Raw genomic sequence first — 15,142 nt, forward strand, 5'->3', positions numbered from 1 at the left:
ATACATGACCTTCAGAATGGAATTTCAGAGCCAGTTTGCTGTTCAGAATTTTGTGTGTATGTATATCTTTACACATGCTGTGTTAGCTACAGGAATTCTCTGGCGATTCTGTCTTATTTATTACAAGACAACCTGGCTGCTGGAAAAGTATTTGTATTAAGGGCATTTATAATCCAAAAGTTAGTAAGTTACATGGAGCAGCATCCTTCTAGCAGTAATCCTACAAATGTGCTAGGCAATTATTAGAACAATAATGACTTTAAAAATAAAAGCTATAGTCTCACTTCAAATTTAAGTGTTATTTTACTTTTGAATAGTAACATCGATTCTGATGGGATTATTCATAGAATAAAGGAGTAAAGTGTTCTTTTATTTAACGTTAATAAATATTTTAGAGTTAACCACAAAATGTTATTCAAGTTTAGGAAAAAAAAAAAAAAAAGAACAGTAAAGGAGAACAAATGCTTGGAAAAGGAACAGTTAGATAACTACTCAGAGCCAAGGTAGTATTTGCACACATCTAGAATTTGGCTATACTTTCAACTGCAACTTCATGCTAAGATACCTCTGCTGGCTCTGTGTGTATGTGTGTCATCTCAGAACTTGCACTGACCTGTGGCTGTAGCTTTGTACAATGTTGTTTGTTCTCTGCTGAGGTACTTTTAGTTATGATTCATTCTGCATTTCACATCTCTGCCCAAATACAGCCATCCAGGACAGAATAGCTAAGTTTAGTTTTAGTCTGGTTATTTTGCAGTGCCTGTCATGAGCATTGCATGATTCATCCTTCTAAGACATCTGGATAATTGCAGTGGCTTTCACTGAGAATAGGTCAATCACTGGTCCACCAGACCCTGACCACAAATACAGTGGTGTTAATATTTCCAGCTGCTGAAGTGCTTCACTACAGAATTTGAGAGTCTATAAATGGTCTTCCAAGACCATTCTCCGGAAAAATATGGAATAAAATCCCAGAGACAAGCACATGGTTACAAAAGCACCAATGCTAGGATATGGTTCAGGGCATAAAATAAGTTCCCCAGCATTCTGAAATTAGTAGCCCAAGGCTGATCAAACTATTTAGGGAGCAGAGCAGGTTCATCAGTGAGGCGTGTGGTCAGAACTATTGTGACATGGCAAACTTCAGCTTAGCAAGGTGCCTCAAGCAGCTGATGTGCAGATGGAGCACGGGAAGCACAGCCCTGGGAGAGCATTTTTCCTGTCACAGTATTTTAGATTCTTGAAGAATGAGCTTATTTATTCCTTCTTTGTGGGCTTTGTGAATCAGTGTCAGTGTAGATTAGACTGTTTTCCTACAATTTGTGAAGAAATTCTCCATCAGGTTGCCTGTTCTTCTTTTATAAAAACTTTGTTGAAAAAGCTTCCTCCTAATATATGGCATCTGTAGCTTCCTTCAGCTGCTTTCCACCTTCACATCTTTGACGACCTTCCAATAAAGTACTTCTTCCATAATTTCCAATCTTTTCTCCCACTGAAAATTTCTCCTCCAGGCGTTTCCTTCTCTTGAATTGCTTCTTCATTCTCTCCTGGACACATAACTAGGGGAAAACCTTCACTTCTGTGAGAGAACAGTGATCAGAGCTCTTTTATTCATAGCAGAGTGTGAACAGATTGACATCTGGACTTTCTAGACATGAAGGAAAAGGACGTGGTGCGACTAACTATTTTGCTGGGTACATAAGCAGACTTTTCTTGTGCAATGATACTATATTGTTGTCAAGCATAAAAATCTTTTCCTGCTGTCAAGTGCAAGTGAATTGTACTGGCTTCACCTAGGCTCTTGGCAAGGAATGAGCCCTGAAATCTGGGCTGCATTTAGCTGTGCTCCAGCACTGCTTGTCCTATGGGAGGCCATGGACAACATTTTATGCACAGGCTATGCCATGTTGAAGGAGCCAGCTTACAGCTAAGAGCTGGAAGGACATATAAGAAATTGCCAGTTCTTGTTGGAATTGGCGCTGTTACATTTTTCGTGCAGATTTCTTTGTTGTTTTCAGGACATGTTTAAGGCATCTATCTGCATTCCCTCGGATCCTCTTTAAGTGAATTGAGACTCATGTTCAGACCTCAGCGTATCATAGTTCTACTGGAAGTTCGACAAGGAATATAATTAAAGCCATGCTCTGGCCTAGTCTGTAGATACCTGAAGTTCTAGCAAGTGTGAAGTTCTAGCAAGTTTCTCCAGAAGTGTAAAAGTAAAAACTAAAGACTGCTTACTCTGTATCCTGCTGTTCTCAATTGTATGTTTAGGTTGACTGTCCACAGACACTCTTGCTGGAAGATAGCCGATATTATCCTTTAAACATTTATGCAAAAGGCATCTGACCCTGAAATGTCCAAAAAAACAAACTAACTAACAAAAAAAACCCCAAAACAAAAACAAAAACAAAAAACAGCATGAACAGCAATAGCAAAACATGTTAAAAGCTGTCTAAAAGAATTTCCTAAAATTCTGACTAATTGCTGAGCTTACTGTCATCAATACCTGCAGGTCCCTTTCATAGATAGTGTCTATCCATTTCACTGGGGGCCTAAAGAAATAAAATATTTATTTGCTTTCTCATTGTTAGATACTCATATGCGTAGCACATGCTATGGAGGTATCAAAAAAGGAGCATGCATTCGTCCCTTCCCTGGTGCTGTGACAAAATCTGAATGTTGCTGTGCCAATCCTGACTATGGTTTTGGAGAGCCGTGTCACCCCTGCCCTGCTAAAAACTCAGGTAGAATTTTATATTTCTTCAACTACTGTATTTTTTTTTTTTTAAATCTTATTCAGAGAGCTCATTTACTTTATACATTTAGGAAAAATGAACAGTTTACTTAATAGAATTGTACACTGAAAGTGTTTGCTCCTTTTAAGAAAAGCAAACTCTCTGGTATTCTGTGTTGAGTGTTTTTATGCATTGTAACATTTGAGGCAAACCAAGTTACAGAGCTGCCCTGACTGTGACAAAACTGAAAAAGAAGGAACATGAGTTCTATGAATGAAACTGGATACTTGAATTAAGTGTTCACTCTAAATAATGATTAGGTAAAGAGAATAAGCAGACATCTCTGATAAATCTTTACATTTCATAGTTCTGTAGATCTAGTTTAAGCGTAGTCTTGTATTCACTTTAGAAATCTATAATTTATAGGAATTAGTTCTTCAGATGAGCATGGACACTGAAAAAAAAGACTCTTGCAAACAGAATTGAGATAAGAAGTCTTGGATGGTAATTCCATTCCATGTTGTTTTAGAGGAAGAAAAACTGGATTGTGGTTGAAAGTAATATCAGAGCGAGAAGTACTGTCAAGACTATAATGAAATCACTCTAGTGTTTCATTCTTGTTATCAAATTTTGTATTTGAATATGTGCAAAAGTTCAGAGTGGAATGTTACTATCATGTCTAGCTAAGGTATCTATAACTCATGTGAACGCTGACATTTTATTACTTAAATTGTAGAAAATTATTTTGAGAAAGAATCAAGTGGACTTATTTTAGGATTAAAAAAGCGAAACACTGCAAATGACTTTGTTTTTTAATTTCCCCAACACCTTTTGCTGCAATGAATAGCGGAGTTTCATGGCCTGTGTAGCAGTGGAATAGGCATTACCGTGGATGGACGAGGTATGTTGCACATTTTATTTAGTATATGTGATTGGAAATGGGAAAGAATGATATACTTAAAAGCAGATTTTTCTGTAACGTACATGAAACTAATATTTTACTTGTAGCATTTTCATTATTAAAGCATAATAACTAAATGCCATCTAAAGGAAGAGCCAGAATTAGTTCCCTACAATCGAAGATGTTATCTTAATCCAGCAAGAAAAAAACAGTCATGTCCATTTTAATTTTGTTATGTGATTTTCATTATGTGACATTATGTGAGTTTTAGGATACAAGACAGGTTCCTCTGATTTGGGTAATGACAGGGGTCACTTGCATTTTTAGCTGATTTTCTATCATTTAGAATAATAGTGGAGCAGTTCTTCACTCCAGATCCAGAGATAATTTCTCTGATGAGGTACTTGGAAGGAAGCTTACTAAAAAAAAGTCCTCTTATGTAGTTCCTGAAATGAGAGATTTTATTTGTTGCTGAAATTTGTAAGGTTGTAGCTTCTTTTTCTATCATCAGAGAGGGGAATTTTATAAGCAGTAGTTGAGCCAAACCTGAAGGAAGGGCAAGACGTGCTTTACCTTCCAGTTAAATAGGACAGGTTGAAGAAAGAGTGGTTTTATTGCTAGGTTGTTCCCTGATGAGTTAATAAAGTTGCAGCCAGATACTGTACGTGTAATATTTCGAGGCATTTAATCTGTATAGCTTTTATCCTCATCAATGTTAAAACTCTTACTCAGTTCAGAAGGAACATAATGAGACCAATGGAACATGATACCTAGTAAAAGTCACATAACTTAAAAAAAAAAAAAAAAAGAAAAAGCACTGTATTAGAAGGGTTCAGTAATTACATGTGCATAATTTTATCCTTGCTTTTTGAGCTCATTTCTTAATGTCTTGCCAAACTTAAAAGCAATGTGAAATATGTAGTTTGTATATCTCATGAAGAAATAAATGCAGTGCATCATGATTTTGTACAAATGCTGCCATACTGTTAGGATTTACTTGTAGGAGGCTTTACAGTCTTTTGGATGTGTGGAAAATGAAATTTCTCACTAAAAATGTAAGACTAGTTAAGCTCTCCATCAACTGCAAGCTAAATACCATAATCTCTTGGGGGACCTGAATAAAACTGGTATTTTATGTACATCTTGCATGTGAGCTCATACATAGTTTTCTTGATGCTATTCCTACTGCTGTTTGCGCCGTGGGAGATTGCCAGTTTTATGTCCTGAAGGAGAGGAATACTGATCCTGCATCTGGTCGCTAATTTATATTGTTTTCCTCGTCAAAAGCAATGAGAATCCTTATCTAGAGTGAATGGGAATATATTTTACCACTGAAGGTCTTGGCATATAGAATGACTTTCAGTTGATTCATAGCTTGTTAATTAAGCTGCTATCCATCACCACATACTTACTGCTTGCATTCAGCTTGTGGTTAACAAGCCCAAAACCTTTAAATCTTCCTGTGGGAGGAATCTGCACTGATGAGGGCAAAGATTTTACTGTCTGGTTCAACATAAAAAGTAAAGGGAGGGACAGGACTTTCTAAAAGCATTAACTTTGAGGAGTTGGACACTATGATCCTTCTGGGTCACATCCAACTCAGGATATTCTATGATTCTATTATTAACTTTATAAGGAGAAACAGAATCATGAAATGTGGTTTTCCTGCAAGATGTAAACGAGGCCAGCAAGATACAGAAAGAAAACATAAAGCTGAAATATTATACTACTTTATACTTTCTTAAGTAATGTTCATATATCTCAGATCTTTGAGTTTAATCCAGGCATAGCATAACCTTTTAGAATCATAGAATTATTTGAGTTGGAGGAGACCTTTAAAGGTCACGTAGCCCAACTCTCTTGCAATGAACAGGGGCACCAACAGCTCAATCAGGTTGCTTAGAGCCCTGTCCAGCCTGGCCTTGAATGTCTCCAGGGATGCGGCATCCACCACATTTCTGGGCAACCTGTGCCAGTGCCTCACTACTTTCCTTACATTCAGTCTAACTCTCGCCTCTTTTAGTTTTGAACCATCTCCCCTTGTCCTATCACAGCAACCCCTGCTAAAGTGTCTGTCCCCTTCTTTTGATAGCCCTCCTTTAAATACTGAAAAGCTGCTATCATGTCTCCCTGGAGCCTTCTTGTCTCCAGGCTGAACAGTATTTTCCAAATGCATTTCAGAGTATATGTAAATTATGAGGAATATCCTGATCTAAACTGCACTATGTTTCGAGAGGAAATGTCCTATATAAGAAAATGAACTGTACAAATATAAAACAATATTTTTATGAAGTCACAGCTAGACCAGCATACCTGCTGTTTTTTTCCAGTGTTTGGAAAGGGAACTATTCAAGTAATGGGCTTACCGTATGGGAAGAAATAACTTAACTTAGTATTGAAAACCCCTCTTTTCCTCAGAGGTAAAAAAAAAGATATTAAAAATAGCCTGTTCCTGCTCTTATAGTTCATATAAATATTCTGGAATTTTCCAACTACAGCAGAAATTCTATATGGGACTGTAAATTTAGGGAATATATCTCATTCATCATCCTATTCTGTCCATCCAAGAGAAATTTCAAAATTCCAATAAATACTGTGATTTCTATAGGCCTGAATATGCTGTGGTATTGATGTATGCATTAGTTCTGTATTAGGAAACGTATTTATATCACCTAATAAATTATATCTTCTTACCTAATATCCTCAAACCACAGGCATTGAGTGCACAGGCTTGGTATTTTGCATCAAGGTATTCTTACAAACATGTAGTCATTTTATTGATTTAAGGTGGAAAGCATGCCTACAGGTCATCCATTTTAGCGTTCTGCTCAGAGTGGGGCTAACTTCAAAGTTGAATCAGGTTTCTGAAGGACTTGCCTGGTTGTATTTGTAAGATCTCCAAGGATGGAATTCCCACAGCCTCTCTGAGCAGCTTACTCTAGTGCTTAACCGCTCTCGTGGGGAAGAATTCTTTCCCTAGCATTCAGTTAAAATTTCCCCAGCTGTTTTTAACTGTTGTCTCGTGCGCTTTTATTGTATAACTTGGAGAAGAGGTTTGTTCCATCTTCTCTGGAACAGAATCACAGAATGGCCAGGGTTGGAAGGGACCTCAAAGATCATAATCTCCAACCCTCTGCCACATGCAGGACCACAACCTCCCCATTTAATACTAGACCAGCTAATATTAGACCAGGGCCTCATCTAATCTGGCCTTGAACACCTCTAGGGTCGGGGCATCCACAGCCTCTCTGGGCAGCCTGTTCCAGCACCTCACCATTCTCTCTGTAAAGAATTTCCCCCTGTCACCCAATCTAAATCTCCCCTCCCTCAACTTAAAACCATTTCCTCCTGTTGTGCAGTTATCAACCCTTTCAAAGAGTTGACTCCCCTTCTGTTTATAGGCTCCTTTTAGGTACTGAAAGGCTGCCATGAAGTCACCCTGCAGCCTTCTGTTCTCCATGCTGAACAAGCCCAGCTCCCTCAGCCTGCCTTCTTAGAGGGGGTACTCCAGCTCCCTGATCATCTTTGTGGCCCTCCTCTGGACACTCTCCAAGAAGTCTCTGTACTGGGGGCTCTAGGCTTGGAAGCAATACTCCAGATGGGGCTTCACAAGAGCAGAGTAGAGGGGGACAGTCACCTCCCTGTCTCTGCTGGCCACCCCTCTTCTGATGGAGCCCAGGATACCATTTGCTTTTTGAGCTGCAAGAGCACACTGCTGGCTTATGCTAAGCTCTTCATCTATCAAGACCCCCAGGTCCTTTTCTGCAGGGCTGCTCTCAAGGACCGCTCCTTCCAGTCTGTATAAATGCCTGGAATTCCTCCAGCCCAAGTGCAAAACTTTGCACTTTGCTGTGTTGAACCTCATTAGATTCATCTGGGTCCACCTTTCGAGTCTGTTGAGGTCCCTCTGAATGGCATCCCTTCTTTCAACCGTGTCGACCGCACCGCTCAGCTTGGTGTCATCAGAAAACTTGCTGAGGGTGCACTCCATCCCTACATTGATATCATTGATAAAGATGTTGAAGAGCACTGGTCCCAAGACAGACCCCTGAGGGACACTGCTTGTTACCAGCCTCCACCTAGACACAGAACGATTAATCACCACCCTCAGTCTGCGGCCTTTCAACCAGTTTCTTATCCATCATGTGGTCCACCCATCAAATCCACATCCCTCCAATTTGGAGATAAGGATGTGGTGGGGGACCGTGTCAGAGGCCTTGATCAAGTCCAGGTAGATGACATCAGTCACCTTTCCCTTGTCCACGATTGCCGTCACTCCATCACAGAAGGCTACCAGATTGGTTAAGCATAACCTTCCCCTGGTGAAGCTGTGTTGGCTGTTTCAGATCACATCCTCACGTGATGAAGTGTGTTGTCCATGTGGATCTGTTCCATGATTTTCCCAGATACAGAGATGAGACTCACTGGCCTGTAGTTCCTGGGTCCTCCTTGCTCCCTTTCTTACAAATGAGATTGACGTAACTCTTCCTCCAGTCATCTGGGATCTCACCTGACAGCCACAACTTTTCAAAGATGATGGAGAGCAGCTCGACAACCACTTCAGCCAGCTCCTTCAGAACCCTGGGATGCACGCCATCCGGCCCCATAGACTTGTACACGTTCAGTCTTATGAGGCAGTCTTGGACTTGCTCTGCCCTTACACTGGGGGGGGATTTACTGCCCTGGTACCCACTGAGAAGTTTAGGGATGCAGGGCATTCATCATGCAGGAACAATCTTAATTATGAGTGAACTGCTATTATATCTCCCTGTCACCATGGTCTTGCTCACTAAAGAAACCCAATTAATTCAGCCTCTTTTCATGTATCATATGCTCCACCCCTCTAACAGTCTTTGCAAAACTTTGAGTTATTCTCCCCAGTCTGCTGGTATCTTTCTTGGATTGAGAGTCCCAAAACTGAACACATTGTTTAACACAGATTTGCTGTCATCTGTGCCGAACAGAGGAGAATAATTGCTTCCTTCACCTTCCTGTCTGCACCCTTGCTCTAAATAACAGCCCCAACCTCCAGTGAGTCAGATGCTCCCTTCATTTTGATTCTGTCCGCATCACTTACTCAGGTTTTTTATATTTTCTAATATCTTCTGTTTCCAATATGTTATCTTCTGCAGATATTAATGAGTGTGCATTGGATCCTGACATTTGCTCAAATGGAATTTGTGAAAACCTACGTGGCAGCTATCGTTGTAACTGTAACAGTGGCTATGAGCCTGATCCATCTGGAAGGAACTGTGTGGGTAAGTTTCTCTATTTTGCTATAAATGTTGAATAATTCATCACCACATTGATGATAATTTGAATTGATAGAACATGGGTTGCAAGGGAGACATATGTTCTTACAGCTACAGTGAAAACAAAAAATTTCTATTGATCCAACCTTCCCTGGTAACTCCATAGCCAGTATTTTTACTTCTGTCTTTTTCTGTTATTTGGCAGAGGTGTTTGATGATTTTATTTTATTTCTGTTGTACTGTTTGTCTCGGATGTGTAGGCATCAGATATCATTGCAGGCTTGGATTTGTTTTTCTCAAGAGCATGGATATTCTGTTATACAAGAGAATCTAAGATGTGTCACTTTCAAGACTTGAAGATAAGTTGGCAAGAATTGAAAGTTATGGTTTTGCACAGTAAAATGTAACATATGGCTACCATTACCAAAATGAACAGTACCTGGTGGTCTATCTGTGATGTCCCTGGGTTACACAAGTACAGTATGGTTAATTGATGCATGCAGAGTATTCTAACTTGTGAAAGCTTTCAGGAGAGAAAAATTAACCACTCCTGCAATTTACCAAGTCATAACTGGATAGTAGGCCCAAGTCTAACACTAGTTTTTTTTTATTGCCTTGAGTGTAATGCCTCTGATGTATTTCCACGGAGACTACAACAGATACAAAGAAAACAATAATAATAATTGATAGAGGAAGTTCTCACCTATAGAACGCTGTTTTCACCACCATTAGCTATACATTTTTGCCAGTGAGGATCAAAAGACTGCATGCCACACTCGTGAAGATCTGCACAAGCACAGGTGACCCATTTTCACTGTTAGCACTGGTGAAAGGTACCATCCACTGCCTCATTGTGAGAGTGAGGTGCCATTTTATTCCATACAGAAGAATTCGGTGACACACTTTTGCTTCATCCACACTTTCATGTCAGACACCGTTCAGTCAGACTGCCCCTGTACTGCCATCTGTTGCACAGCAACAATGTTGTTGGGAAGGTACTGCCGTACTGCCAACATCTGCCTTTCATGTTGTGAGCCAACACCGTAAAGTAGGAGGCATTATTTTAGGTTGCCAACGGAATCACAGCAGTGAGTTTTTTTAATTAAGAGACCTTCAGTTGTCAAGTTTTTTAGTTTGGTTTAGATATTATAGATAGATGATAGATAATAGATAGAGAGAGAGAGAGAGAGATAATAAATATATACATATATATATAGAGAGAGTATTGTTGTAATATCTAGGTACATTTTCTGTAAGTGTTTGGCAGTACCCACTGGAAAAGGCCTAGCATTTAACATTTCAGAGTCTGGATAATTAATACTACTCCTCGTGTTTCTATATGAACATGTTTTTGTGTTGGTTTTTTTTTTTTTTTTAAATTAATTTGGGCAATTCTTATATTAAAAAAAAAAAGTGTATAACACAAGTGCATTGTGCAGTAATAGCCCTGCTATTATATATATATCCTATTATATATATATATCCTATTATAGCCCTGCAGTTTTTAATACAAAACTTAAGCTTTTATTAAAAACTAATGGAAATCTTCCTTAAATCATTGGAAAGTCTTAAATCTCATCCTACCATAATAGGTTTATTTGGAGGAATTACTGTTCTTGACACTTAAAGTTTACTGATCTGTCATTGGTATTTGTGGACAACAAAACTGCGGCATTTTTGGTGGAGAAAACCTGAACTATGAAGTGTGGAATAATTTTAATATTGAACATTTCTACCTAGGAACATGAAATAGTGAAAGTGCTTCTTTTCATTTCCTCGATTTAAGAAATTTTGCAGCTAGTTACTTTCTGAAGGCCCTAAATATGACCTTTTGACAGGAAATACAATACTTCACAATACTTCCCATTCTTAAAATTCTTAATTCTTAAAATACTTCCTATAATATTTTTTTTAGAAATTGATTTAAGGGAAAGAAGTGTTATTGATCTAGTTACACTTGGGATTCTGTGACTGCTGGTATAGGAATGTATCTTATTAGTTATTTACTTATTAGTAAATAATTACTTATTAGTAAAAATGCAGCATGCTCACTGTGAGGATGCTTTTATTCTTAGGTGTGAACATTTTTGCACAAAATAATTTATGAATTTCAAATTAAAAATTGAAACGCTTTAGTTAATTATAGAAATTAAAATAAGCTGAGAAATTAAAATAATCAGGAGCCACATTATTCTGTGTTTTCACATTGCATGTCACAGTAGATGGAAGTCCCCATCTGAAGTTTAACTGCAAGACCCTAAGAAATAATACTTCTGTAACGTTCATAGTTTAAGTAAAAGGGCATATGACAACAAGTTCAAAATTAAAGTCTGCTCCCTTGGAAAACTTCAATTCCAAGTCCATCCTCTTCTAACTAGTTGAAATTAAAAGAGGTCAGATTAAAGATCAGTAAGTTGAGGAGATTCCTTGCAGGTGCAAAACTTAAATTTTGTATGTATTATTTGGGGAAATTAAGGCTCCATGGCCTGAAGTCTAATGGAATTCGTAGGCATGGGTTGCAAAATCTGGTGATGTTGTTGGAGAATTAAGAGCCACGAGATTGTATTTATTGTATTTCTTTTTTTTCTTCTTTATTTTAAACTTAAACTCTCTAAAAAAGTGAGTTAATCAGCTGCAATTTTAACTTTAGGAAATGCATCTGGAGAAGGCATCAGACTTATCACAGTTTATCCTTTTATAAACTTAAGTGTTTGTGAAATGTGTTGGGAATTAAAGGAAAGTCATTTAAAATTATGACTTTTTACATTTTAGAAATAATTTGCACATGAAGTTTGATTGATTTTTTTATAGCTAGGCTTAATCTAAAGGAGGATCAGGAGCTGATATTAATTGATGGGTTTTTCTTATTCAGTATGCTTCCTATCCTAGTCTTAATCATAGCTTCTTTTCCTGATATATGATACACACCTGCTCTAGTGGTATGTATATGTAATCTAAGATGTCTACCATGCATGAACTATTCAATTTATATTTAAAGACATATTAATTTAATGGATTTTTTTTTTTTTTACTATAAAAGAGGATTAGAACAGTAGTCTAACATGCCTTTACTTACGTCTCTTTAAAGAAAAAAAAAAAGACAGAAAAAAAGCTGATAATTTGAAGATTATATAGTCATACAGTTAGATTATTAAGGTCATTCTAGGAGCACAGGAATATTGTTTTAAGACTACCCATCAACTGTTTTTAAAGACTGCTATTGAAAACCTTTAAAACTTGGGTAAAAAAGAATCTGAAAATGATTTAGATTTTTGAAAAAAAAGGATTGGCATTTTTCACTGCGTAGTCATTATAGGAAACAGCACGTCTGGTAACCTGATTGTTGCTGTAGAATGCAATAGGAGCTTGTTAGAGAGACTAAGGCATCTTGCGGCATTTGATCTTACTGATGTTAATTCATCTGTTACAGACATTGATGAATGTTCAGTGAATGGGCTGCTGTGTGATAATGGCCTCTGTCGAAACACTCCTGGAAGTTATAGCTGCACTTGTCCAAAGGGCTATGTGTTCAGCACTGAGACAGACACATGTGAAGGTGAGAAATCTACAAATTGTTAATCTTATTGCTTTATTTTATTTGCTTTTATTGCTTGCGTAGTATTAAAGCTAACTGATTAAAAACCATTCAGACTGGAAACAAGAACAAGAGCAAAAGAGAGTACTAAGGTATGGCATAAAGCATTCCTCTTACAATTTTTCTGCAGTACTTTTAGTGTGTTGGGTCTTGTCAATGAATTTCTAGGGAAGTAATCAGTTCATTGTTGTATGAAAGTGTTTTCCTTTCTTTAGACAATATATGTGGAAGATGAAACAGAAGCAAATATATATTTGCCTTGTATTATACAGTGATGACACAAAGTTTATAATTTAAGGAAAACTGCATGTTTTGATCACAAGAGACTTCATTTTTTCCCATCAGTCTATGGTGATTTTTAATTGTAGATCATATTCTGATATGCATGTGATGTTTGAGTTCCTGGGTCCGGATGTTACTGCCTGGTGATAAAAAATTGTCTTTTGTTTTCCTCAAAATTCATACCTTATAGTCAAAATTGCTTTTGTTTTCATGCTAATGGACAATGTCAGAGGAATGAAAGTGTCACACTGCAGAAACTGAACACAGAATCACAAAATTATTGTGACTGCAAGGAACTGCTGGTGGAGGTCATGTTGTCCAACCTCCTGATTCAAGCAGGGCTATTCAGAGCAAGTTGCCCTTTGCCATGTCTAGATGGCTTTGAAACATCTCTAAGGAAGGAGATTCAACAACTTCTTTGGGAAATCTGTTCTAGTACTCAGTCACCAGCACAGTGAGGAATTGCTTACTGATATTCCAGTTTGTGCCTATTGCCTCTTATCCTGTCATTGAGCTCCACTGAGAAGAGCCTGTCTCTGTCTTCTTTGTACCCTCCTTTTGAGTGTATACACTGGTAACAACCCAACTGAACCTTCTCTTCTTTAGGCTAAACAATCCCAGCTTTCTCAGCCTTTCCTCACAGGAAATGTGCTCCAGTTCCTTCATCATCTTCTTGGAGCTTAGTTAGACTCTCTTCAGTACATCCATGTCTTTCATCTACTCGGAGGTCCAGACCTGGACACAGCCTCCCAGGTGTGAATGCAGCAGTGCTGTGTAGAAAGGATGGATCACCTGCTTCTACCTGTTTGCAGTGCATTGTTTAATATAGTCACAAATTCCATTAGCTTTCTTAGCAGGAAGGGCACATTGTTGGGTCTTGTTCAACTTGGTGTCTGCTAGGACCCACAGGGCATTTTTTGCAAAGCTGCTTTTCAGCTGGGTTGCCCCCAGCCATGTACTGGTGCCTGGGTCTGTTCCTCTCCAGTTTCAAAGCCCTCCCAGAGGCTTTGAACTTCTTGTTGAACTTCATGGGTTTCCTGCCAGCCAATTTCTCCAGCTTGTAAAAGTTGCTCTGAATAGCAGCATGAGTCTCTGATTTATCAGTTACTCCTTTTAGTTTGTGGCATCTGCAGACTTACTTGAGAGTACAGACTTCTTCAACATCCCAATCATTAATTACCAAATCATTGTTACCAAACAAGAATGGACCCAGGATCAATCCCCAGGGTGGTACACCACAAGTTACTGGCCTCCAACTAGGCTTTGGTTTATTGATCACCACCTTTTGGGTTTGCCAGTTCTGACACTTCTTAATCCACCTCACTGTATGCCCATCCAAACTGTATATGTTAAAAGCTTCTCTATGAGGATCTTATGGTGGCAGTGTCAAAGGCCTTACTGAAGTCCAGGTAGACAATATCACTCATATCCATCATACTGATGATTTAATTAGTGAAGCTTACAAGGTTGGTCAAGCATGATTTCCCTTTGTTGAATCTATGCTGACTACTCTTGATGATTTTTGTCACGGAGTTGACCAGATCAATCTATGTCCGTGACTGCTGTAATGTACAGGGATAGGTACTTGGGATTGGGGCAGTGACACTTTAATACCCCGTACACGACATGATGTTTTGATGTGGAATACTGAAACAAAAACAAAAACAAAAAAAAACATAGAACCATGACAATTTTCAATACCTTCATATGCCTGGAAATGGTTTCCAGGCGTAGCTGCTTCATCAGCTTTTCAGGGATCAAGGTGAGGCTGAGTGACTTGTAGTTTTCCCAGGTCCTCCTTCTTGCCCTTCTTGAATATATGAGTGACATTTGTTTTCCTCCAGTTTTAGGCACTTCCCCATACGTCTATGACCAAGCAAAGTATCCTCACAACGACGTTTGCCAGTACCCTCATTGCTTGCAAGGATGCATGGTCTTAATGAATGTCCAGTTTGCTTAAGTGTTCCCTGAAGTGATTCTAGTCCAGAAGACTATCTCTATCTTCTATGCTCCAACCTTTCCCCTTGATCTGTGGGAAGTGGGATTCTTGAAGACTGGTCTTTCTAGTAAAGACAAGCAAATTTGAATAAGAAATTTTACTGATTTGTTAGTTATTATTATTATTTAGTTATTTTTTAGTTTTAAGCAAAGCTGTGAAATAAGGGAGTTGAAATGAAAGTATTGGCTTTTGTCTCATTTTTAATTAGTATTCAGAGCAGCAATATATATGACTAGATTTTTTGCATTGTATTATTTTATATTAAATATAAACTATTTATTATATTATTTTTTGTATAATATTATTACGATTAGGAAGTTTTTATAATGAATAATTATACATTTGAGTGAGTGATGATGAAGGTACAATCCTTCTGGA

The 15,142-nt window shown here is 38.2% G+C and overlaps 1 protein-coding gene across 3 annotated transcripts in view; it reads left to right on the forward strand.

Annotated features, from left to right (window-relative positions):
• FBN2 (fibrillin 2) overlaps positions 1 to 15,142 on the forward strand; it is a 163,080-nt gene that overhangs the window by 70,155 nt on the left and 77,783 nt on the right. For all 3 annotated transcript variants that reach the window (XM_048931325.1, XM_048931326.1, XM_048931327.1), the window contains 4 exons: positions 2,592 to 2,744; positions 3,583 to 3,636; positions 8,769 to 8,894; positions 12,319 to 12,444. In XM_048931325.1, coding sequence (XP_048787282.1) covers positions 2,592 to 2,744; positions 3,583 to 3,636; positions 8,769 to 8,894; positions 12,319 to 12,444 — 459 coding nt within the window. The remainder of the gene's footprint in view (positions 1 to 2,591; positions 2,745 to 3,582; positions 3,637 to 8,768; positions 8,895 to 12,318; positions 12,445 to 15,142) is intronic.

This window comes from Lagopus muta, chromosome Z (assembly GCF_023343835.1).
Source record: "Lagopus muta isolate bLagMut1 chromosome Z, bLagMut1 primary, whole genome shotgun sequence".
NCBI lineage: Eukaryota > Metazoa > Chordata > Aves > Galliformes > Phasianidae > Lagopus > Lagopus muta.